This window comes from Lepisma saccharinum, chromosome 25 (assembly GCF_977018435.1).
Source record: "Lepisma saccharinum chromosome 25, izLepSacc3.1, whole genome shotgun sequence".
NCBI lineage: Eukaryota > Metazoa > Arthropoda > Insecta > Zygentoma > Lepismatidae > Lepisma > Lepisma saccharinum.
Window position 1 is genome coordinate 6,699,484 of NC_139253.1, and position 27,748 is coordinate 6,727,231.

General features: G+C 36.2%; 2 protein-coding genes across 4 annotated transcripts in view; one reads left to right on the forward strand and one right to left on the reverse strand.

Moving 5' to 3' along the window:
• LOC145979011 (sodium channel protein Nach-like) lies at positions 1-26,062 on the forward strand. The gene is made up of 8 exons (XM_083112073.1): positions 1-197; positions 5,909-6,112; positions 12,848-12,959; positions 14,754-15,027; positions 16,066-16,119; positions 21,556-21,694; positions 23,076-23,182; positions 25,542-26,062. The coding sequence occupies exons 1-8, from the start codon at positions 1-3 to the stop codon at positions 25,778-25,780; spliced, it is 1,326 nt and encodes a 441-aa protein (XP_082968199.1). The 3' UTR covers positions 25,781-26,062.
• A 786-nt stretch (positions 26,063-26,848) lies between these two features.
• Hacl (2-hydroxyacyl-CoA lyase) overlaps positions 26,849-27,748 on the reverse strand; it is a 59,746-nt gene continuing 58,846 nt past the window's right edge. For all 3 annotated transcript variants that reach the window (XM_083111394.1, XM_083111396.1, XM_083111395.1), the window contains one exon: positions 26,849-27,105. In XM_083111394.1, the coding sequence (XP_082967520.1) occupies positions 27,010-27,105 (96 nt within the window). In that variant the 3' untranslated portion in view covers positions 26,849-27,009. The remainder of the gene's footprint in view (positions 27,106-27,748) is intronic.

Genomic DNA, 27,748 nt, shown 5'->3' on the forward strand with positions numbered 1-27,748 from the left:
ATGATTCATGGAATGAATGAGCCCTATTCCTTTAGCAAGCAGCTCGAAGAGGTCACCTTGAGTTACAGAAGGAGATTGACAAGTAAGGTGAAATCTGAGAGCAATGTGGCGAAAAAGGTTGTTAAGGAGTACCTGACAAGCAGCTCAGTGCATGGTTTGAAGTACATTGCGGAAGATGGCCGACACTGGAGTGAAAGGTAATTATGTATTTCACCTAGTTTTCGGAAGTTATTTAGAAAGTAACTGAGTTAGTTACTTGGCTCAAAAAGTAACTATTACAGTTACTTTTTTGAAGAGAGTAAATCATTCAGTTACTAGTACGTGGCACATATCTATAAATATATTTCGGGGGGTCGGAACCGTGTGTCTCATAACAACAATAATAATATATGTTCCAATTAGTAGCTATATTCATAATAGTGTATGTAAATTAATTAATATTCCATTATTATTTTTATATTTGTAAAATAAACTGTCCTGGCAAGAAAATAAATATCAAAATTATTGATTATTTTGAATACCAAAAATGCATATTAAATCCAATTGACGAAAAACGTTCTTGATTAATATTTTTGCATATTATTATACGTAATTAGTAGTGTGCATGAAACTTATTTGGTACTGTAATTCAAACCTGAGAGATCCCAATCTCATCCCTGCCTTCGTAAAGTTCCTGTGCGTAACAGCCCATGAAGGGCCATGGCTTACCTATTGGCTGCCGGTCTCCCTCCCACGCTTTCATTCGTCACCTCTAAGCGTGGAGATCTTCAACGAGGATTGGTATAGCAGGGTGGTCAGCCCGACGTATCCCCAGCCGTTATAGTAGGTCTACGCGACCGGATTACGCTTACTCATTCGAAGCTCCCCAATTTCCTCACGATGGTGCCACAGGCCAAAAATTCCCGAAGACTGAACCCGGGATCGAACCCATGCCGTCCAAAGCATGGTGCCTTAGACCGCACGGCCACAGAGGAGGACTTCGTAAAGTTCGGCAGAAATAAATAATCATCTATTCAAATTCAACAAGTATTTCATAATGTAATTTTTAGTACTTGGTTAGTCTTTCTTAGGAGGTCTGGACCTCATAGATCTCCCCTAAATACATCCTTTACTAGTACAAGAAAACTAACTGTAAGTTACTTTATGTTGGAAATTTCCTTTCAAACAAATTATACACACTGATCATTATGTGTAGCGAAGAATAATTTATTTGAATTTGAATTTAAAATTTTGGGTGCGTCAGTACTTAGGCAATTTTGCACCCGTCACTTTATACTTGGTCCAGCCCCTTAGCAGAACTAAAATAACATGATTGATTGATTGATTGATTTAGTTTATTTTACTTCGCGTTTTGTGCCTCTTGGCTAATTTGCGAAGATGGGGATGAGTGATGAAGTGATGAAATTGATGAATGGACATTCACAAACAACCATACCCGACCGGGATTCGAACCCGGGACCCTTGGCGTCGCAGCGCGATGTGCTAACCACTCGGCCACAGGGTCGGGCAACTAAAATAACATAACATAACACAGAATTATATTGGCCATAGGGCCAGTCGCCAGAGCCTCGTTCGTCTACAAAATGCAATGCAGTCCAGGGTAAATATAAGAAGACTTACATGTGTTTATGTAGTCATTACAGCAAATAAAATGATGAAACAGAACACTGAAGTCAACAAGTGGAATTAGAAATGACAAATTGCAATAAAGCGTGAACGTTCTAATTGAAGCCCGGCTTCCGTGACTTAGGCGAGTTCACTAAAATTCTTTCACCTTGGCATCCAGAGAAGTCACATAGTTTGAAACAAAGTTGCAGATTTAGCTCTTCCCACACGTTACAAATTTTCAAGTTAACAATTTGTGTCTCGTAGAGTAACTGTGAAAGTAACTCTTGATAACGATACTCCTATTGCAAAAAGTAACTCTGTTATAGTTACACATACTATTTATATTTAAAGTAGCTAGTTACAGTTAGAATCCCTCAAAACAATGTAGTTCATCCAAACACTGATTTAGTTGGGGAGGAAGGTCTGTTTATACACATGTTCACGGTTGGTCGTGAAAAAAGGAATGTTTAAGGAGAGCAGAGATAGAAAGCAACAGATCGAGATAAATTATGAAAAATCGAGAGAGGAAGAGATAAATAAACGATTGATTGATTGATTTGTGTTTTAAGTCCACTTAATGCACAGTAAGGCTAATCGGGACTGGACCTACAGTGGGATCCGAACCACTATGTGCCTCCACCGGGTATCGAACCCGGGACCCCTTGATAATTAAACGAAACGTGAGTGGAAGAGAAACTAAGAAAAGTACAAATAAAAAGTGAGATTGAAAGAAAAAAGAGAAAAATCGGAGAAGGAAAGAGGAAAAAAAGAGGAGAGAGAGATGACACGTTCTTTGGTCAAAAGAACATGATTTAACTAAAAGAGCAAATAATAAAATCACATGAAAGACTCGAAAGAATACACGTGATGCCTCTCAGGCTATGGGGTAATATCTCTTCGTTGTTCAAACCAAATAAAAATCAAAGTTAAGTTTGCACTAAGAAAAAGGAAGTCTATTTTACTTCTTTGCAAACTAAATACTTATATGCCTAACATATAATGCATGTCACTCAAAGAAATTAAACTTCTTATAATTCAACTTGATCACTCTATTCAAAAACCGAGCCCGAACTTCCAAGTCAAGACAAAAGACACTCGTAATTGCCATGGCAACAGCTCTTACAAGATAATTATATAAAGGTTAGTCACTATCCTGACATTATCAGTGATAGGTAAATTACAGAAATTAAGATTAAAGAACAATAAACATTTGTACAAGATAAAAGATAATTAATAACAATAAATATCAGTGCAATGGGAAAGGGCGTGTCAGAGAAAGAGAGAAATAAGAGACAGTGGAGAACGAGGGAGGAAGAAAAGAATGGATGGAGAACGAAAGAAACAGAATGCGAAAATATAAATAGAAAGAGTTGGAATATTGAATTGAAAAGTCTTTTTATTTACTACAGAGCGAGATTCAGCCTTGGGCTGCTCTACCACCTAACTCTGGTGAATAAAAGTTACAATACATATATTTATAATACTGAAATCAAATATATAACATAACATGAATGAATTTGACATAAATGAAAAATAATAAAATTATAAGAGAATACAATGACAAATACATTAACACACGCACACACACATACATACACACGTGTACATACGCAATTTCCAGATCGATACTAAAATAGCATGCACACAGGTTAAATATCCGTTGTGTCAGATAAGTGTTTGCAAAATACATGGTTTTACTTTACTTGATTCCTGTTGCTTAGCCGTACGAGCTAATGCTCAATTGTTGTCTCTGCAATAAAAATAATACGACTTGTTCTTTGAAGTTTTTGGGTGTTGTTGCAAAAGAAACATAATCGGGAAGAGCATTCCAAACCTTTGCAGACCAGAGGGAGAAGTTGCCTTCGAAACTGACAGCAGAGTGGCGGGGAATGTCTATTTTTCGCCGACCTCTAGTTTTGTATTAATGTATGGAATTTCTAAATGTCAGTTTCTCGTGGAGATAGCTAGGTGTTTGCAATTTTATTACCTTACATATTGTAGAACACTGATGCAGAAGGCATCGCCTAGACATGTTAAGGATTTTGTATGTATTGAGCAAGGGTAGGATGTGCTGATTTCTCCTGATCGAGAGAATGTAACGAATGCAAGAATTCTGTATTTTTTGTATTCTGTTCGATATTTTACGTTGTAAATTCGTGCCGTACACCACATCACAGTAATATAAGACGAGAAAAACCCTAGAAAAATCGTGAAAAGCGAACATTCATTTGTTTTCGCCTCTCGCTTTCCTTTAGCTTGTGCCCAAGAATCCCTGCGTTGCAATTAAATAATAATAATAATCTTTATTCATCCCTTGACCTTGCTCACGATTCAGTACTCTTGGTCTACGATTTCGCAGCCTTCCTTATCTTCTATGGTCCACGTCCCCTCCCCCTTCCTTGGAAAGTCCAAAAATTTGCTTCGTGATCCATCAAATCCCCTTTTCTCCAGCCCCTCCTTTGTTCACATTTCTGCTTCATCCATTCTTCTTTTGTCTTATCACTTTATCTTCTTAGATGGTTATTTACTTTCCTGTCCTTTTTTGTTTTACATTCCCGTTTTCTTCTTTCTCCCATCTTCCACAGTACATTCTTGGATCCATAGTTTCTTAATATTCATCCTTCGTCTATCTACATGTAAAGTGCTTTTTATGCTATCCCAAATCATATCACTATATCAGCTCTGTCATTTAATTTATTAAATTTCTCTCCGAAATTTTCGTCATATTTCTGTCTTTTTGTCCATCCTCTTTAAGTTTCCCAATCTGAGGGGTGCTTCATCGCCTTTGTTGCACAGCTTATCGCTGAAATTCCCTGCCACTGTATTTTCTTCAAATAACACACTGTACATTAGAAAGGAATTTTATATTTAATATAAAATGAAGCTTAATATATTATTTGTTTAGTACCATTAGACAGGTGAAGATTTAAAATATATTCTGATGCATATTAACCAAAAAAAGCATATATTAAAAAAACTCTACCGTTTAATTCTGCGATGATGCATTGTATCTGTATTAAAATATTAGTATGCAATCTTTATTTCGAGTTTACTAATATTCCGTTCATATTTCAGATTGTTATGTCCATCCAATATATATATAGCCCCAATCCCACCACTCACTCACTCACTGACATAAATGTTCTCCATGAAGGAAGCCCCGGAGGCGAAAAACGCCCGATTACGACCCCCCATGAAATCGTCCCAAAAGGCCGAGAAAATTCAAAAATCTCTCAATCGGCCCTTCCTTAAGGGTGAAAATGCCCTTTTCTCACGTCCTTAGCAACCGTTGCCACGGGAATTTCTTTTGCACACATTGTTTCCTTCAATTCTTAATTGTCCAGCTACATTATATTTCTCACAGATAAGTAACACACAGATGAATCAACTCCTGGCTTTGAAAAGGTGCCTGAAACAAGGGTGACATCTACATAATAAGGAGTTTCAGCCCAGATACAATTACGTATATATTGTTATACTCAATGCGTAAATATCTGCATCGTGCTTGTTTCAACTAAATGTTTAGGGGGTATAATGACATGCAATTCCTTAGAGCTTGCCGTGCTTGTTGTTCACCATGGAAACGGACGTTGCTAGGGAACTTAAAGAAAGTTTATTTTCACCCCGAATGCTACTGTAAGGGAATTATGCTAGAGTTTTCGATTGATTGATTGATTGATTGATTTGGTGTTTTAGGTCCACTTTGTGCACAGTATTAGAGTTTTCGAATTTTAAAATGTGAGCATCAGAATTCATTGCAGAGGAGAGATAGAAATTTGCGAAGAATGAAGGAAAACATTTCTTTATTTCAATTATGTTTAAAAATGTAAAACTGACTACAGAAGTAAAATGTTACTTTTCCAATTTAGTGTCGCTATTGAATTCGTTTACATAAAACATCTAACTAACTATCCTGAAACTGTTATTACTTACCCAGCTTATTATTAAGAAAGAAACCAATAATATTTTGATTATTTGTACATATTACAGCGCATACACACATAAATTTACGTTCAAAACTTTCCAAATAAGCGAACCACGTCGGCGAGCGCACGAGACGTGGCCACAGGCCACGTCGAAAGTGCGCGAGTATTTAATATAAAATGAAGCTTAATATATTATTTGTTTAGTACCATTAGACAGGTGAAGATTTAAAATATATTCTGATGCATATTAACCAAAAAAAGCATATATTAAAAAAACTCTACCGTTTAATTCTGCGATGATGCATTGTATCTGTATTAAAATATTAGTATGCAATCTTTATTTCGAGTTTACTAATATTCCGTTCATATTTCAGATTGTTATGGATTTTTGCAAGTGTTATTAGCATTTCATGTTGCATTATGATTATCTTGACGATTTGGGAAAAATATTCGACTAATCCAACTACAACAATTGTGGATTCATCAAATTATCCCAGTCAGAAAATTCCCTTTCCAGCTATTACTATTTGTGACATAAATAATTACGATGTGGAGCAACTAGATCATGTTGTTGAAAGGTGAGGATTTATATTTTACATGTTAGAATCTGCTAAAAGTAATGATGTATGCGCACATAAAGAAATCTTAATCAAAGTTTCTACATTCTAAATCTTGCAAGCTTGCAAGGATTTTTAACAATGAAATTATTTATTGTTATACAAATTCATTTGCAGTTACCTTCAACATAAAGGAGATGAGAAAAAGGAAGTGTTCAGAAAAGTATTGAAAGTATTATCATACATACCCTATGGTGCATACACTCCTTATAAAGATGAATTGCACAAAGTTCAAAGTGTAGAGGAAATTGCTAAAGAAAGCGTTAACGACATTCTTTTCCAGGTAAGAAGCAGCCTTGCTTTTTTTCTCCATGTATATATGTTGTCACAAGTTCTGTTACTCCATAACTGAAAGATTTGATTTTAAGTCCACTTTATGCACAGATAAGCTAATTGGAACTGGGCCTACAGCTTAAAGTGGTATCCGAACTTTCACCAGGTATCAAATACAGAGCTGCTACACGTTCAAGTCCCAGTCACGATGAGAATGGGTATTCCATATTGTGAATGTCTCATCTTCAATTTCTCCTTATCATCATATTTAGCCAACAATGGCTGAAAAATGACGTAAAGTAAGGAAAACCTAAAATACGATCATTAAAAAATTAAACTGAAAGTTTATGCATGGAAAGCTTTTTTTCCCCACAAAAATTTAGGCATTCATTATTTTGCAGATTTTTTTCTTGTGTAAAATATCTTCCGAGTAAGATTGTGGGAAATGTTGCTTTAATTCGTTGTATCATAACTATACTAAGAGCATCGGATTTATGCAGTATCAACATCAGTGACTTGCGGTGACGTCGACACTTGGGGTAGCAATCAGTGGCGTGCTCAAGGGGGGAGGTTGGTGTGGCTCATACCCCTCCCCCCTTTAGGGCTCACTATTCCTAAAAATAGAACGTCAATAACAGGAAAAGATTGCAAAATGATGAATGAGTACTAAAAAAGTACATGTAACCCCCATCCCCATTTGAAAAAAAATTGATTTGACTACTAAGCCAGAGATCCTGGGTTCGAATCTCGGCTTGGCCATGGGTATTCTTTGTGTGTGTCCCTTCATCAATTATAGTGTATCATCTTCGCGATTAGCCAAAAGTGGCGGAAAAGCGAAGTAAAATAAACCATATCAAGCAATCAATCAATGATTTGACTTGATTTTTGCTACTTAGCGTCGCTTTTTTCTCACATTTGGTTAATTGCGAAGATGATACGATAAATTAATGAAGGGAGAAACACAAAGAACACCCATGCCCAGGACGGGGTTCGAACCCGGAACTCCTGGTGTCCTAGTGCGCTGTGATAACCACTCCCCCACGGTTGGTTGATTTCAGTGACGTGCGGTAACGTCGACACTTGGGGTAGCAATCAGTGGCGTGTTCAAGGGGGAGGGTTGGTGTGGCTCATCCCCCTCCCCCCTTTAGGGCCCAGTATTCCTAAAATTAGAACGTCAATAACAGGAAAAGATGAATGAGTACTAAAAAAAGTACACGTAGCCCCCACTCCCATTTGAAAAAAAAAAGATTTGATTTGACTACTAAGCGAAAGATCCTGGGTTCGAATCTCGGCTTGGCCATGGATATTCTTTGAGTGTGTCCCTTCATCAATTATATTGTATCATCTTCGCGATTAGCCAAAAGTGGCGGGAAAGTGAAGTAAAATAAACCAAATCAAGCAATCAATCAATGATTTGACTTGATTTTTGTTACTTAGCGTGGAGTTTTTCTCACATTTGGTTTGGTTTGGTTTGATTTAGTTTATTTTACTTCGCGTTTTGTGCCTCTTGGCTAATTTGCGAAGATGGGGATGAGTGATGAAATGATGAAATTGATGAATGGACATTCACAAACAACCAAGCCCGACCGGGATTCGAACCCGGGACCCTTGGCGTCGCAGCGCGATGTGCTAACCACTCGGCCACAGGGTCGGGCTTCTCACATTTGGTTAATTGCTTAGATGATACGATAAATTAATGAAGGGACAAACACAAAGAACACCCATGCCCAGGACGGGGTTCGAACCCGGACTCCTGGTGTCGTAGCGCGCTGTGATAACCACTCCCCCTGGTTGATTTGGTGTTTTTAGTCCACTTTATACACAGAAACAAAACAGTTAACAAAACACACTTTTTTGTAGTTTCTTTAATAATATACATTTGGCTTCTTGAGTTCTGAGATGCATTTTTCATTTCAAATTATTTCATTATTCACTGCAGAGTACAACACAGGAACAAGAATGCACGCTCATCACGGGTTCGAATCCCGGCGTGGATTGTTCGAGGTCCCTTCATTAATTTCATCACATCATCCTCATTTTCGCGATAACCAAATGTGGCAGAAAAGCGAAGTAAAATAAACCAAACCAACAACAATATGAATGTGCGTTCTCTTGCCCATATAAATACATCAGTTTGAGGCCAAGAAATTAGTATATTTAAAAAAAAAAACACTACTAAATCGAGAACGAGAGAGAGCCTGAGCAAATATTTGTAATTTAATCATTATATATTCCATATTTGAAAAAAAATAAATAAAAAAAATAAAGAAAGCATAACATTATTGTCTGCACATAACACGTTCCCATTTAATAAATATTAAAACTACATCCCATATTATACATACAAATTGTACAACGTGTAAAATGTTGTGTAAATACAGAGAACATAAGTACTGCAGAAAATTTTCCCTTGAGTTCTTTAGAGGATTTACAAAGGAATCGAATGGAAACCTATCCCCTATCTGTCCTATAGGAGATAGACTGAGGGATCTGAAAGCACGGGCTTTCAACTATTGCAGCGGGGGCGAGGGGGCAAGGGAGGTAGAGGCAGAAATCTTCCCTTTTCCTTCGGAAACCCGTTTCTACCTGGAACTGCTAAGGCGGAAGAAGAGCGAGCTAGGCCAGTTTTGCCCGTGGATCACACCGAGGGACGAGAAGCGCGTGAAAAAGAAAGTGCTGCATATGAACTATGGCTTTAACAAGACAATAAATATTGTGATTTGAAAATAATTAGAGATGAGAAATTGATTAATCTATCCCTGCTAAACTAGCTACTCCTGAGTGCACGTCACTGGTTGATTTGGTGTTTTTAAGTCCACTTTATGCACAGAAACAAATCAGGTAACAAAACACACTTTTTTGTAGTTTCTTCAATAACATTCATTTGGCTTTTTGAGTTCTGAGATACATTTTTCATTTCAAATTATTTCATTATTCACTGCAGAGTACAACACAGGAACAAGAATGCATGCTCATCACGGGTTCGATTCCCGGCGTGGATTGTTCGAGGTCCCTTCATTAATTTCATCACATCATCCTCATTTTCGCGATAACCAAATGTGGCAGAAAAGCGAAGTAAAATAAACCAACCCAACAACAATATGAATGTGCGTTCTCTTGCACAAATAAATACATCCGTTGGAGGCCAAGAGATTAGTATATTTAAATAAAACACTACTAAAACGAGAGCGAGAGAGAGCCTGAGCAAATATTTGTAATTTAATCATTATATATTCCATATTTGAAAAACAAAAAAGAAAGAAAGCATAACATTATTGTCTGCACATAACACGTTCCCATTTCATAAATAATAAAACTACATCCCATATTATACATACATATTGTACAACATGTAAAAGGTTGTGTAAATACAGAGAACATAAGGACTGCAGAAAATTTTCCCTTGAGTTCCTTAGAGCATTTACAAAGGAATCGAAGGGAAACCAATCCCCTATCTGTCCTATAGGAGATAGACTGGGGGACCTGAAAGCACGGGCTTTCAACCATTGCAGCGGGGGCGAGGGGGCAAGGGAGGTAGAGGCAGAAATCTTCCCTTTTCCTTCGGAAACCCGTTTCTACCTGGAACTGCTAAGGCGGAAGAAGAGCGAGCTAGGCCAGTTTTGTCCGCGGATCACACCGAGGGACGAGAAGCACGTGAAAAAGAAAGTTTTGCATATGAACTTTGGCTTTAACAAGACAATAAATATTGTGATTTTAAAATAATTAGAGATGTGAGATTGATTAATCTATCTCTGCTAGACTAGCTACTCCTCAGTGCACGTCACTGATCAACATACTTCTAAATTCTTTCAATAACTAGTAAGTAGGTAAGTGTTCCTAACCTATGCAGTTATAAAATACACATTAAAAGAATACTACATACATATTCTGTTTTATGATGTAAATACTATCCCTAATGGGCACAAGACTAGTGATAGATATAGTTTTACATAAAATTAGAGCAAAATAATTACCATTTGAGTAACTGGTTGTTTAACTATTTGAAGATTTTTAGAAAATGTGAAGATCTCATAGAAACATGCCACTGGAATGATGATCCAATTGACTGTTGTAAAGAATTCCAGTGGGATTTGACTGAATTTGGGATGTGCTTCTCCTTCAATTCATTGATTTCTCACAGCAAGATGCTGAGGTACGTATATATTAATGGACATTTTTTTTTCAAAATCTTCTCTGTGTGCAACAAAAAAACAAAAATCTTCCCTTTGAGCCCTCTTGGGCATGCTGCTACTTAATTTGTTATGTTCTTCATACCCTTCACAAGTAAAAGCAATTTCCACGATAAAGAAGATTTAATCATTATTCATTCCCACTATTGAAATTAGCCTCACAAGAGAGTAACGTAATAATTCAAAGTAAGAATTAGGCAGAATAGTCAGTACTCCATCCATCTTTCTACAAATTTAACGTAATCCTGTATTGTATAAGACTTTCTACACCCGTAGATGAGAGTCAACAGAAATAAAGAATTTATTATTACCTATTATTATTCGCCAATGTAGAAATATTGGTAAAATTACTGTTAATAATACCAGTGGCGTCTCGTGGCCTCAAATTTGGCCGGGGCTTATTTTTTAAAGAATTTAAAATATAATGACAATTCACATGAATTACAAAAAATAGGTATTTTTTTCTTCTAGACTACAAAACTGGACTTACTTTTTTGAAAGAATTTAAAATGTAATGACAAATTACATGAATTACAAAAAAACGTGTATTTATCTTCTTCTAAACTACAAAACTGGACTTATTTTTTTAAAGAATTCAAAATATAATGACCATTCACATGATTACAAAAGAAACAGGTATTGTTGTGAAACATACCTTTCTACGAACGTTGACTCCTGTTCTTCTGCTCAGCAAATTTTGTTATTACTTTCTCGTTGAAGCCCTCTATGTTTGAAATGTATTCTATCTCTATTGTAAGCAAGTGCCAAGGCATTTGGTCTGTCTTGTCCTATTGCATTTCTTAAGCAGGTTTTAATACGATTCAATGTGCTGAAACATCGTTCAGATTCAGCTGTTGCCACTGGAGTTGTTAAAACTATGTTTGTCATTTTTACTGTTTCTGAAAAGGTATGCTCTAAATCATTTTCAATGAAAAACGAACGCAATGTACTGATAGAGTTTATGTTTTTAAACTCTTCACTACAATAAAGAACACGAAGTTCACTCTTTAGTTTTCCCTCTTCTATGAAGGGATAATATTTGGCACAATTCTTACACGAATCATCGAGAAAATCAGACTTCCTCCAGTCATTGAATTTTGCAGGGTCAACTAAATTGAAACACTCCAAATGTTCAGTTGCCCCAAATCTCTCTTCGGCTTGATGAATAATTATATCGCAGCACTCAATAGCGCATGCTGATTTGTTAACACAACTCATTTTGTATCACGGCTGATGTGTATTTATTTACTTTGGATTCCTCTAAATGTTCATGCAAACTGTTATCTAGCTTAGCAATATCATTTACTAAATCTAGGAAGATGCCTCTGTTTAAAGATTGTTCTCTTTCGTTATGTCCTCGTAGAGCAAGTTCATGTCGACCACAGAATTTTAAGCAATCGATAATTCTATTTAATATATGCCTATTTTTCCGGACAAATTCATTGTGTCTTGTAATTGACAGCCTATGTCCTTCATCAATTTGTGTTCGAACATCAACCCTGCCAAACTCACTCAAACATAGCGAATGAAAGCCACCAAAACACTATAGAACAACACGCGAGATCGAACGCGACGCGAAGAAAGTAGCCCCGAATCAGCACTCAAATCCATTGCACTCTCCCCTCCTCTCTCTGCTAGCACGTGACCTTCACTGTAGCGTAGGTGGGTGTAGGCCACGCCTTCCTTTGCGACGTGCCCCGGAAAACGATAATTCACGTCAATGCCGCTAGGAGCGCTGTCGTATCCATTGCAACAGACGATGAATTTACGTGGGTAAAAATCGCCTTTTAAAAGACTGTGTGATAGTTATGCGTTATGGTGATTGATAATTACGTGAATACGTCCGTTTTTCTTTAGGGGCTCAGCCCCGGAAGCCCCAAGGGACGAGACGCCACTGAATAATACCAATCAAATATTGTATCAATAGCCTGTAACTTAGTGCAAATTCAGCCACTTTGTTATGATTCTTATGAATTTAAAGATGTAATTCACATGTCCAGGTTTTGTAAAGCAAATTTCAAAATGGGCAGTTTTTTTTTTTACAAAGGCAAAACCCATTGCAGTCAACTGTTTTGTATATTAAGTAATTGGCGAATGAACCATTGAGGTACTTTAGGGAACATTTTTAATTTTATATTGGATCGGTAATGGCAAATTTTATATTCAGTATCAGCAAAAAATTAATAAAAGTTCAACCCCAATGCAAGATGTTACAAGTTTTTCTTCTTTGCAGAGAAGAAAGTTTAAACCAGCCTGAAAGGAAACTGAAAGCTGCTTTGAGGACAGGACTTTCTGTAATTCTCACTCCACAAATGTCAGAACCTCTGAAACAGCCTGCCATCAGAGTAAGTGAAATAGTTTTGTTATAATTCTGCGATAGAACTAGAGCTAAGATTGTCTCTAAAATAATGCATCTGTTTCAATTTTATTTTTTATCCTGATCACGATCACTAAATACAGTAATTATTAGTGAATTTTTCACAGGGAAATACACTACTGCAGAGACTATCTTGATGGAATCTGAACCTTGGACTAAATGATGTGCACAGATACAAAGGTGTAGAACCTCAATATATAAAGTGTACATATGGCATTCAAAATTTTCTCTGTGGTTTCGTAAAGTTCAGTTCAATCTTCAAGGTTCCAGGAGAGAAAAATGTTATAAAATTTTCCCAGATTTTAAGGTTTCCCACATTTTATGGCTTTTCAACTTTGTTCCCTGAAAAACGTTAAATCGAGGTTCCACTCAGTGTTGCCACAATATGAGGGCACAATTTCCCTTTCCAAGGGGCAAAATTTCACTTTTTGAACCAATTTTTCCCTTCACCTAAGCAAATCATACAGTAATAATAATAAGTATTAGTAGTGGTAGTAGCAGTAGCTGTAATTATTATTATTATTGTTATTGGTGGCGGTGGTGGTGGAAACAGTAGTAGCAGTATTTCCGTTGGTCCATGTCCGTGTGAATAAAAAATGTTAAATTTTTTACATACATATCACCTCGCTTCCTCACCAGATGTACCACATTTGGATCCTGGTCAGCAAACTATTTAATCGTTAATCCTCATCGTTACTATTATCCGAAGGTGTAGAAAAGGAATGTACTTAACAGAGATATAAACAGATACAGGCTATATTCAAGGGAGCAGAAAAAAGAACAGACAAAATGAAAACGTGAATATGAAATTGGAACATAAACTGTAATAATGTAGTCAGATGTCTTAAAATTTCCCTGAAATTGTGGTATTTTTAATCAAAATTCCCTTTTCCCTTTTGGCTAAAATTTAGGTCCGAATTTCCCTGCAAAAGGGAAATTTCCCTTCATGTGGCAACACTGGTTCCACTGTATACAGCCTTGTGTGTTTTTCATAGTTTTTTTCTCTTTTATCCCTCCTTTATATTTTCAAAACTTCATCCACACTACAACAACTACAGCTAACTGCTGCAAAAATAGAGCATTTGAGAAGACAATTTTACATCAGGCAGAGAGAGACAGAAGTGAAGACTTGTTTCACAGATGTAAAATTGGGGGCAGGGGATGGGGACACTCCTCCATCCAAAATCTTCAGGTTGATTAAAAGTTACAAGGGTATTTTTTGTTAACCTCCTGGATCCAAGGAGCAAAGTAATAAAGAATAATTTTATGATTTTCTAAATGTAACAGTTATTAAAATAGCCCAGGATGCCACTTTTATGAAATGGAAACTTTTTGATTCTACCTTTCGATACTTAAAATGCCAATTAAATATGCACTAAATCTTCACAACTTCAGCTTGTTTATGTGAAGGGAGATTCATAGCAGTATAAAATAACTGAAGATTATGTGTCTATATCAGTGTGTGCTGTGTTAGATATATGCATATGTTCCATTCAAAATTATTTATTCATGTACCGGTACTCTAAAGATCGGTAATAATTAAAATGATTTAATGTGATTACTAGTTTACAAAATGACAAGAAAATTTTCATTTCTTGTTTAAATCACTGAACTGAGTTCTACTAAATGCATGGTAAGTAGTCATGACTTTTGCCGCCCTGAAGTAAAAAGGGGAAGATAATTTGCAATTCTAAAACACCACAAAATTAATATCCTCCTCTATGTAAATACAAAACCTCACCATATAAACTTTTGCTTGCAGCTTTTCATTCACCAGACAGATGATCTTCCAGAAGAAACTTCAGGTGTCACCATAATGGTGAACAACTATGCAACACTCCCTATTTCTGGCACTCAAATCTTTGCAGATGAACCATTAAGACTGTTGCATGTTCAACAAAGAAATTGCCTCTTTAGTGATGAAGGTTCGCTGGCTGTAAATTCGATCTACAGCTATCAGGCCTGTGTCACGCAATGCAGAATGGACTATGTGATCAGACTGTGCAAGTGTAATCCATACTTCTACCCACAACAGAGTAAGTATGGTCAATGCCCTGACACTGAATACCTAAAGATATCGGCGGTAACACGGAAAGAGGTAATCCATTCTAATCCACTCAAAGAGTTTATTTTTCCATACAGGTTTTTTTTGCACTTACGTGCCTGACAGACAGGTGGCAAAATTCAATCGCTTTGCGTTAAAAAAAACTGCCCTGAAAAATGAACTGTAAGTGAATAAGAATGGATTAGGGCACCAAGAGTGGATTGAAAAAGGTACCATTTTCTTCACATTGAAAAATCTACTATTTTTGGTAGTCTAACTGTGTCTCCTGTCTTAAATAGCTGAACTGTACTCAATGTTTTCAGTAACATAATTGTACAACTAACATCTTTTATTGTATTCAGTATATTGCTATGTGAAAACAGTACTATTATCATGAAAAATTTAGTAGCTATACAACTGAAAATACAATGGGAAAATTGTATAAACAACTAAAATAAATGTATGGTATAGCATGAGGAATTCGCTACTTAGGAATGCTTTCACACAACAAATAAATATAATATAGTGAACGCATTTTTAAGTGTGTATCTTCATTGTGGTTAACGCACTTGTAGAAAATTGAAAAGCATGCTATTTTAGACATAAATTAACATATTGTTCTTCCTATATTCACATGAAAATGGCAAAAAATTAGTCTAAACAAAGACCTGATGCTGAATGCTTGAAAAACTAACAAGTAAACTCTGTCAACTACGTTGATGAAAAGATTGTTGATTTATACTGTGTTAAGGTTCGGCTGGGCCTTTGGCAAATGCCAGCACCTTTTTCAAAATTTCCTCTCCATGTTTATTGGCCTTAAGGCGCAGTGTGCAGGCATCGAATGGAGACTTGCTAGCAAGGTACTCTAGCCTGTTCATTTTCTGTGGTCACAAATTCCTGTAGAAATGCAGTTACATAATGCTTAACAGTAACTAGTATTGTAGTTTGAAATGGTGAAATGCATCTTTTCCAGAAAACTTTCTCAAACATGTGCTTAGACTATTATTGCAATTCTCACTTTTTTTTTCAGAGAATGTTCCAAATTGTACATTTGGGGACATGGCATGCATTGAAAGAATTGAAAGTAAGTTTTCTGTCTAAACTATAGAAACTTGCTTACCATGTAATGTACTTAAATACGTATAATCAACATTTGAACTTTGTATCAGTATGTGAACAAACAATAATTTATTACTATGGTGTAATAATAAATATAATGATGACAGTGTTATCTATTGTTAACATTACTTTCATAAAAGTTTCCTTGGTTTTACATAATGATGGTGATAGGCTCTTCGGAAATACAATTTTAACATGTCACAGTAAGCAAGTTTGTATTTATACCTTTATTTAATAATTCCTAAAAGCCACACTTTATTAGAATCTTGAGAAACACTCTCACTGCATATTATAATTAATTTTAAGATAAAATAAATCATGTTTAAACAAGGAAATACTGGACTATGAAGTAATAGCCAAGAGCATCCTCTTTGTGGAAAGTGAGTGTCAAACAAAAGCTACTATCTCATACAAGTAATTTGGCTTGACAACACATGTAAAATTTAAGCATTATGCATTTCAATATTAGTCCGTTGCTGGTCACAGACTAGCCACTGCTGTGATGTCGATAAATCCCATCCTTGTACCAATACAAGAAAATTTGCTAACCTCTACTAAATATTGTTCTTTATATAGGCTTATGGCCAGTGGACCAGAAATTTTCTATCCCCTAATAGTCTCAAAGGTAAAGAATGTAAGTTATTGGTTTCTGGAGACAAGTTTGTATGGTCACATGAACCCACGTTATTCAGAATGGAAATGTATTGGCATTAATTAAACAATACTACTAAATATGAAGACGTAATGAAGCCACCTTATGGCAGAGCACATTAAGTGGTCAACTTTCGTCACTTAAGTTCCTGGTTTCGAGTACCAGTCTGGACATGGGTGTTCCTTCATCAGTTTCACCTAATCATCACTCATCCTCATAATCATGATTGGCCAAAAATGGCAAAAAGGTGATGGGAAAATGCAAACAAAAAATAATTAAGATAAAAGATCATGTTATGATATAACCATTACAAAAATACTAAAAAAGGGGAGGGGGAACACTGAAGACGTCCAATCCCCACCCGTAAGTAAAAGGTCATTCAGCAAACAAAATATTAATTATTTTCATTATTTATTAAGCAACGAAACGTGGAGTGATATTCATGAGTCCAATGATACAGATGAAGCATATGAATCATTTCTAAAAACGTTCACTTATTATTTCGAAATAGCTTTTCCCAAGAAACAAGTTAGAACTTCAGCAACCCAAAAGAACCACTGGATAACACCTGGAATTATTAAATCTAGTGAAAGAATGAGATATCTAAGCAGAATCAGAAAAGATGAAGATGCCACAGCTGATTTTGAAACATATTTCCACAAGTACAAGTCAATCTATAGGAAAATAATAAAAAAGGCTAAGCAAATGCACAATGAGAATACCATCATAAATTCCAAAAATAAATCTAAAACAATGTGGCAAATTGTAAACACAGAGCTACATGGAGGCAGCAAAAGAAAAGAAAATATTGCACTACAACACAATTCTGAGACTGTAAAGGAACCTCTCGAAGTTGCAACATTATTAAATGAATACTATGCAAATGTTGCGAAAATGTACTCCACCCCCAACACTAGTACCAGTCACAACACAAACAACTTAAAGAAATTAGGAACGTGCACCAAAACAATGTACTTGCATCCAGCAACTACTATGGAGGTTGAAAAAATTGTACAGAAACTCAGACCTACTTGGCCGTGTAGTGTAGATGAAATCCCCACTTATGTTGTCAAACAATGCAAAGAATATATTGCAATCCCACTGTGCCACATAATCAATTTGTCCTTCACCGCAGGAGTTTTTCCACAAAAGCTGAAGGAAGCAAAAGTAATTCCAATATACAAGAAAGGAGATAGAAACAACTTAACCAACTACAGACCAATATCTCTCATCTCCCCATTCTCGAAAATTTTAGAAGCCACCATGAACAATCGAATTGTATCATTTTTAGAAAAACAACAACTTTTTTCAAATACTCAGCATGGCTTCCGCAAAGGGAAATCAACTGAATCTGCTGTGTTTCAATATTTGGAATATATAAGAGAAACATTGGACAAAACGGGACAATGCACGGGACTCTTTCTAGATTTAACAAAAGCTTTCGACCTAGTACCCCATGAAAAACTATTACAAAAAATAAAACATTATGGCATAAGAGGAAACGCGCATGATTGGCTCACATCCTATCTTAGCAGTCGTATGCAAATAGTCGAGATTATCCACAAAAAGGATGACGGTGTGAAACCTAGCTTTGTCTCAAAACCCTGCACAATATCAAGTGGAGTTCCACAAGGTTCTATTATTGGACCATTACTCTTCTTAATATATATTAATGATTTGCCAATAAATTTAAATTCAGCAAAAATGACTCTTTATGCAGATGATACAAGTGTAGCCATCACCGGTGGTAAGGAACAAACCCTTAACTCTAATATCAAACATGTAACAATCAAACTCAGCAAATGGTTTTCTGACAATAATTTAGTATTAAACAGCAGCAAAACTGTGGCTGTCAATTTCCATCACACAAGGAATAAAATGATAAATGAACCAAACGTTACATTAGGTAATATGACAGTAAATCACGTTAAAACAGTCAAATTCCTGGGAGTATGGATTCATGAAAGCTTAAAATGGGACCCACACATAGATCACCTTTCCGCAAAACTAGGTAAAATTATATTTGCCATTAATACACTGAAAACAATATCAAACTTAGAAACATTGAAAATACTATATTACACCATGTTTCAATCTTTATTAACATACGGTATAATCTTCTGGGGAAATTCCACTAATAGTAATAAAATTTTTGTGCTGCAAAAGAAAATTGTCAGAATAATAGCAGGAGCTAAGAGAAATACACCCTGCAGAAGACTGTTTAAAAATTTAGGCATATTACCCTCACCATGCTTGTATATACTTCATCTGCTGATGTATGTAAAAACTGACTTACATTCCTTCAAATGTAACAACTCCTCACATAAATATTATACAAGGAATGGCAGCAACCTCACAATACCATCACACAACACCACATTATTTGAGAAAGGACCTAAATACATGGCTGTTCACTGTTTCAATAACCTTCCAAGTGACATAAAAATAATACAATCAGCTACCTCATATAAAAATCATGTAAAAAAATACCTATTAGATCATTGTTTTTATTCTGTTAAAGAGTACCTGACAATAAATTGCAAATTGTCACATCCTAAATGAACTCCTAGAACATGTATATGTATGTATTGATTTTATGTATTATATGTATGGAAATTAATGTAAACCTTGCAAGTAACAGCATCAACAAGGAGAATCAATTATAATGTAATCAATGTTTTTAAATGTTATGTATAATATCTTCATACTTGTACCTATTTGAAAATAATTATTAACTGTAATGTGCTGACATGTTCCATACCATGTGTGGAAAACAACCACTGTACAATAGTCAAAGGAATGAAATAAATCATATCATATCTTATCATACATTCAGGGGTTATGTGCTTAGTACCCTGGTGCCTTTAAAATATACCAGGACATCAAATCTATGGAATTTTGATTCACCCATTGTTCTTTTCCTCTTTACTTTTCGTTTCAATCATGTAATCCAGCGGTTCTCAAACTTTTTTTCTCATTGTACCCCTTAGTCTTAACTAAACATCTAATGTACCTCCAAAACAGGTATTCTCTGAATAGTGGGCTTTGGGGAATTTTTTGTGGCTGCCCGATTGGTGAGGAATTTTTGATATGTTTGAAGCATGTATCTGGTTGTGCACTTGAAACTTTCAAGCGAAGATTCCACTCCAAATATAGTATATTATAGATTTTGAACGAGTATCTTATTTCAGAACATGTGAAACAAAGATAAGAGAGTCAGTGACAAAATCAGCCTTATTTTTCTGTTGTGTTAAAGCCATGAAGTCTGCTCTACACATTTGCAGTAAAAATTATTGTCGTGTGGGTATTGTAGACATTTCTCTGTACCCCTTCAAGTCATTCATGTACCCCTGGGGGTATGCATACCACAGTTTGAGTACCACTGATGTAATCATTACAACAAGGAACACATCCATGCTTTGGCTGAAGTTTGAACTTGGAACTTCAAGTGGCAAGATCATGAGTTGACAATTCAATGCAGTCTGCCACAGAGGTGGCAATTGCCTCCCACTTTTGCTCCTGCACTATGCTAAACCTTATGTACAAAGGGAAATATACTGCCTTTGCCACCCCATGAACATGGCACTTTCCTCCCTCCCCCTCGTTTTGGAACGCAATCGCCGCCATTGCTCATATGCAGTGGCAGCTGCTCAATACGTGCTACCTTGCAATAGCACGTTACTCATTTGCAAAAATGAAAAGGACAAATTTCATAGATTTAAGAAGTTCAATAAAACATTAAAGTGAAATGAAACTTCTCATATTAATAGTCTCAAAAATATGCAGCATGCTATGTATTTTCCGCAAGCTGTTAAGCTATAATGAGTACTGTACTGTGCTATTGACTTCATAGCATGTCTTCGCCACCTCACGACGTGGCTGTATACACCCCGTAGTGCCCCTCGGTTCTTACATGGAGGCAGGGTCTCAGTTCAAGAAAACTGCTAGCATGCTATACAGATCCACGCACGGTAGGTGTGGTCATCCCAGTATACGAAGAACGTTAGCAGGTAGCTTTACAGATTTACACAAAAAAATTCCATGCATGTTGCATGGATCAGTTGTGTTTTGTTGTTGCAAGCAGTGGCATATGTGAGGTTGTAGCAGGAGTGTTGATGGGGGGCTACATCATACATCCAATCTTGAAATTTTGAGTTTCGTATAAAAACAGTAAAGAACTCTAGGAAAAAAATAGTTAAATACAACCAACCTTAAAATGATCTCAGATTACCATTTATTTTTGTTTTTGAACAGCTTCTAAAATGAAGGCTTAAACCAGTGATTGCAAAATATGTTATAGTTTATTCTGCCCCTATCTAGAAAGCAGATATAATACAGACTTTTACAATTCCAACCTTCTCGGGGAAAATCCTACATACTAGAGGTTCCAATTGAGAGTGTATTTGTGTGTGGGTGGGGGGGGGGGGTATTATAAATGCAAGAACAATATCTACCTGTAGCACGCATCCTTGAAAAGTTACGAGCCACCGCTGCTCATATGTTAATTGAATAGGCCAGCAGCCAAATGCCATAAATGATTTTCAAGGATGCATTATAACCTTTCAGTTTCTACTCCCCAAAAAATGCATTTTAATAATATATCAGTACAAGCATTACTAAAAGCACCTTGTGCATTTACAAAATCATGTGCAAGTTTTTTTTTCAATTTTTACCACAGTCTAATCTAAATTGTTTATAAATTGTTCCTAAATATTGTGTGTCGTCTTGTAATGCTAATTCTACTTGCAGCAACATTAATTCAACTAAAACCTCCCAAGGAAAACATCTATTTTCAAGCAGAGGAGACAGACGGGATGGAGTGTAAGTGCTTGCCTGGATGCACCCAGACTCTTTACCAAATCACAGACACAGAAATCAAGTACAAGGAGTAAGTACGTGTACAGAACTTTCCCAAATACTTTACACATTTTTACATTTCCAGTATATTTGACAAATATTACTGTTCTTAGCCCCTTGTATTATATATCCCTTATATTTTCTCACAATAGAATTGGTAGGAGTAAATTATTTTAAAAAATGATTAAAGAATAGCCCCTGTAGAACAGTGTGTACATGTGCCCTCCCAGTATGTCCACCAAAGATTGGAGAAATGTTATCAGATTTAACACTCGTTGCAAAGGTTCAATGAAAATGGACTGTTCATTATAATAATTGCAATTATTATTATTACTGTATTAAATTATATTAAATAAACCGATTTAAAAAAATAAACATGTTCCACAACTTGCTAGAGGTAAAATATTTGTCGTTATATTCGATCAGGGCTGCCATTAGCAAACACAAGGCCTGGTGTGAACAATATCTGCGAGGTCCTGATACTTTGCAAATTGAAATATTGACAGATTTCATTCCCTGTATAAAGTCTACACTTGAAGTTCTTTATATATTTTACAGGGTTTCATGGTGAACCAGCAATAAAATCTGGCACTTCGTAGAGAATAAGGCAAACAACACTATTATTGTGTTATTTGTTAATTTTTGGCTAGTTGAAGCATTGTGTGGGTGCTAGAAGCAGTCACAAAACATATTTTATCATGTTTGTATGCAGCCATGCACTACAGATGCATTGTTGCCAGTGCCATTTATATCTTTTGTAAGATAACATAACATTAGTACTCTACAGAAACAGAATCATACTAGCAAACAAGCCAACAGGATGAAAGTCTGAGGTTAACCCTTTCTCTCAAGTCATGCATTGTTGAATGGTATTTGAAGGAAGTAAAATTTTTCCAAGGGCATCTTTCAGACCCCATCCTCTTTTGTCCTATTTTTTTTAGCTTTTTGGAATCCTGATTAAAATTTATCTTTTCTAAACGTTTATTGTACTAGAAGTTTTTAATTGTTAAAATGAAAAGAAGTGTGACATGAAAGCCACTACAATGGCGATTGCAAGTTCTAAATGTGTGCTCTAGGGGTAAGCTTGCAGAGGTCAAAGTGACATTCAATCCAGCCTATTCTATCGCCAGACCCTCCCAATTGAGACAAACACTCAAGTCTTTCATAAAACTCCGAAAGGAAGAAATCCATCCCCAGATCAGATCTTCCCCAATGGTTATAGTTAAAAGATGGTCTAGTTTTCAGTTATTTTCTCAAGTTCGTTTTGAAACATCCTGCATTAAGAAATTTCAGTTTTAAAAATTTCTTAATTTTCTTTCAGAATATTCCTCATATCAGCCTTTCTTTATCCCCCGTTTAATATAGGCAAAGCAAATCACCTCAATACATAAATCTAATTTACTTATTTCCAGATTCAAAAACATTCCTCGTAATCGGACAAAAGTGGATATACACTTTAGAACCCCATCCATTGTCAGGTACAAGAGGGAGCTTACTTTCACTTTCGTAGATGCCATAGGTGAGTGGAATATATTATTTAAACTTTTATTATTAAAAAAAATAAGTATTAGTATGTTTTCTTATTTTTATGCAGCTTTCGTACCCCTCTAATTAACTGTGAACATGACAGGTTGGACTGATAAAATAGATGAAGACGGACAATGTCTTACCCAGAATTCAAAACTTGGGCCCCAGCATTGTAGTATGCTACAGTAACCACTTGACCATGGAGGAAGGTTACAACCTAAGGGGCTAATTGAACTATCAGATCAAATTGGCAAGCGACTTCAGTGCAAAGCACACCCACATGTCCTGTACCACTACAGTGCAAAGCACCCCTGCACTACAAACCCATTTATGCAAATCTGATACTATGCACATTTTGGATAAACAAAACTTTGGATAATCCGGGATATACAGTGTGTCCGAGAAAAAATATACCAATAAAGAATTTAAATAACTCAACAATCGTTAACGATAGAAATGTCAAATAATGTTTATTTGGAAGAGGGAAGAAAGGATTTTTTTTTTACCACCAGAAGGGAAAAAATTGTAACATAATTAAGCACATGCGCGGCTTTGTTCGTGAGTAGTCTGTACAATGGTGCCGTTTACTGTTCGTCAGAAAGTTGAGTGCTGCTTTTGGTTTGCAGAATTGAAGTCTCCTGTAACGGTACAAAGAAGATTCCGGCAACAATATGGACAGGAAGCACCAGACCGTCATTACATTGTTAAGTGGCATAAACAATTGCTGGAAACAGGGTCTTTGTTGAGTAAGAAAGGTAGTGGTGGGAAGCGTGTGAGCGAGGATAAAGTGGTTGCAGTTCAGGAAGCTTTCCAGAGAAGCCTGCGTAAATCTGTGAGACGTGCTAGTTCTCAACTTCAAATTCCACGTTCTACTGTGCATGATATCGTACATAAAAGGTTAAGGCTTAGAGCCTACAAGTTACAGCTTGTTCAGAAACTAAAGTGCAGTGATAGACCCGCTAGGTTTGATTATGCTAGTGAAGTGCTATCACGCATTGATGACGACAATGAATTCCTGACACGCGTAACATTTTCAGATGAGGCTACCTTCCACATTTCTGGAAAAGTGCATAGGCATAACTGTAGAATATGGGGTGAGCAGAATCCCCATGCAGTTATTGAACATGAACACGACAGTCCAAAGTTGAATGTGTGGTGTGGTTTGACACGAGATTCCATAATTGGGCTCTTTTTCTTTGAGGAAGCTACAGTTACAGGTGCAAGTTACCTGCAAATGTTGCAACAGTAAGTTGTAGCTCGTATACCTCATGGGTACATGTTTCAGCAGAATGGGGCACCCCCACATTATGCCCGTTGTGTTACTAACTTCCTTAATAACAATTTTGCTGGTAATTGGATTGGGAGGGGTGGACCCATTAAATGGCCACCACGGTCACCAGACTTGCCTCCTTTAGACTTTTTCCTTTGGGGTTATGTGAAGACTATGGTTTACCAAACACCTGTGCAAGACCTCAATGATCTCCGTGAAAGAATTATCGATGCATGTGGCTCCGTCACTCATTAAATGTTGAAGAACACTTGGATGGAGGTTGAGTACCGCCTTGATGTTTGTCGTGCCACCAAAGGAGCACACATTGAGATCTACTAAGGTGATTTTTTTTTCTTGTTCTTTGGTTAAAAAAAATTATATGGTTTTCTCTTCCAAATAAACATTATTTGACATTTCTATCGTTAACGATTGTTGAGATATTTAAATTCTTTATTGGTATATTATTTCTCGGACACACTGTATTATACTAAACATGTAAGGTAAGTGTAAAGTTCCCCATGCTTATAGCACCCTACCATGAAGGCACATTTAGGGGATGTGGAGCTACGGCCCCACACATTCTTCATCTCTGCCAGTTTGGATGTGACTTGATCAGCACTATGCTCCGGCTGCTTTCCCCCCAGGTACCCATTAATTTGAGGCTGAGTGAGCCCAGGATCCACTTTATGCGGGGACAAGGACGGAAAAATTCCGACCTTAGATAAGCCACCCCGGGTCTCCAGCATGGCAGCCAGACTCCCTACAGACTAGTCCACTATGGCTCCGTTTAATACCAACTTTAAATTATAAGTAATGATTAAGAATATACAGTATTTAATGTAAGGAGAACTGTGAACAGTATACATTATGGATACAATGTGGAATCACTTGTGCATGCTTTAAATTTTCATTATATCAACAGAGGTATGTTTGCATATTTTTAGTTAATTAAAAATAATTTTGGATAAATCTAGTTTTTAGTCCATATAAAAAAAAAAGAGGATATTAAAAACTCTCATTTTTAAATGTATAGCCATCTGCTGAAATTCAGTAACTGTTTCATTTCTTTTCTTTTTCACAGTATCCTGTGGAGGAATAATTGGTTTATTTTTAGGAAGTAGTGTTCTGAGTAGTGCAGAGCTCATCTATTTCTTACTATTCAGAATGTGGAGTTTCCTGAGGATGAAGCCAGAGAAAGAAAATATGCAACGCACTACAGGAAATATTCACCACACTGGGATAATTCAAGTTCATTCTATCAGAAATTACCCATCATCTAAAATGCCTTTAACAACATGGAATTCCTGGACTCCCAATTAGATCATGAAAGTTGTCATGGACATGCCTTTCTACATTTACTTACAAGGGCGAGTCAGCCCTTTTTAAGGGCCGAATGGTTTTAACATGATGACTACTCTTGCACCAAGATAAAATTCTAGTATTATTCCAGGTTCCAAGGTGAGATTACTAAAATTTTGACGTTAAAAATTAAGTGACATACAAAGACGTTTTTCCTACTTTGATACTATTTTATTCATGAATGTCAACACGATAAAGTGTAGCCATTTTCAGCAGCTCCAAAAACCAATGCAATATTTCACAAGTCATACTTCACAATGTTACCTGGTACACTACTACTTTTTTTCTCCAACACCAAAATTTTTAGACTCCCATTTATCAAATGGAAGACTGCTAATCATTCAGTTACGTGGGAACGTGTGCACACTACCTAATGATTATTATTGCAAACAAAAAGCAATAAAGTATGTTAAGAAGTCATCAAATTTTAATCATTAACCCTTCATGCTGGTACGATGTACACGAGTACATTCAAAGATTCTCATGTTAATGGTGGTTCAATGTACATGTCAGATCCATGGATGGCATAAAACTGCAGTTAGATGCCATCTATTGACAACAGAAATAAACTGTTTGAAGCAGTTGGTCGTAAGAGACTTGTACTTCCCTGCCATCGAAAAGCAGAAAAACTTTGTTTTTCAGTGTTTTCATAAGTCAAAGACGAACAGTGGGTGGATTTTCAATACTGATAAATCACGTGGAACAGAAGAAAACCTTGTTGCAGATAATGAAGTTGAAGATGATGAAAACGAGGAAGGGAATTCTGCAACACAAAGGCATGATGATCCTGCAATGATGCTGACATGAGGTGCACGACATTTTTCGAGGTCAAAAAATTTGTTGTACAGGACTCTCAGAGGTTCAGCAAATTTTGCCTCTTGCTCTCTGATCAACAAGTGACATCATCATTCATGCAGAACTAAAACAAAGCAGTGGCCAATTCAAATACCGCTTGAAATATACGCACAGGACATATAAATCCAGGCTTCAGGGGGTCAAAGCATTCAATGAAGATAATCACCACAAATATAATGTACCAAGTATAAAATTTTTATTCAACCAGACAAAAATAGAGCACCAACAATTTCATCAGGTACAACAAAAAATGTCCACTATAAAAATATATGATAAATCTATACTGAATAACAATAACACATTTACTCCTTATATCCAACCCAATTTTTTGACTCTCAAAGCTTTGATTCTGTTAGCCATGCAAAATCTTGTGGTTTCCTGTCAGCCGTTGGGTTGATCATCACATTTATAACACTTGGATGGTCTTTAACCTGGAAAAGACGTGAATGCAGTTTCCATCACTCTATTCTGTATAAATCTCTTATATTGTATTTGTTTGATAGTGCAATATAAATAAATAAATATAAAGAACACTAAGTTTCAATTTAAATATACTCTATCAAAATTAACAAGTGCATGCCAACATGTAGTTTTATTGTTTGTATTCATCATTTAATGTTACTTTTCTGTGTCTATATGTATTGTGATAAGGATGAATGATGATTAGAAGAACAAATGCCAGCTTCTGTGGTGGAGTGGTTAGCATAACATGCTATGAAGTCAGAGATTCCAAGCTCAAACCCTGGGTAAAGCACGGGTGAATCATGGTGTTTGTCTCATCATCTCTTTCATCATTCATCCCATCATTGTGATTAACCAAGAGGTAGAAATAACCTCATGTTACTGCAAAGACATTTTGTCCTCATCGCAATGGTTGCTAAGGAAGTTGATTGACATGACAATGTATGCTAACAGAATATTGTCTCAGCACTGTTGCTACAAGAAAAAAAAAAAGTCTTCATGACAATGATTGTTGAGGAATTGGATTGTCGTAGTAATGGTGGTAAAAATAAAAGTGGTATTTAGAAAACTGGTTTGCCAAGTGAACGTTTGGATCCTTTTGATCTTTGGTTG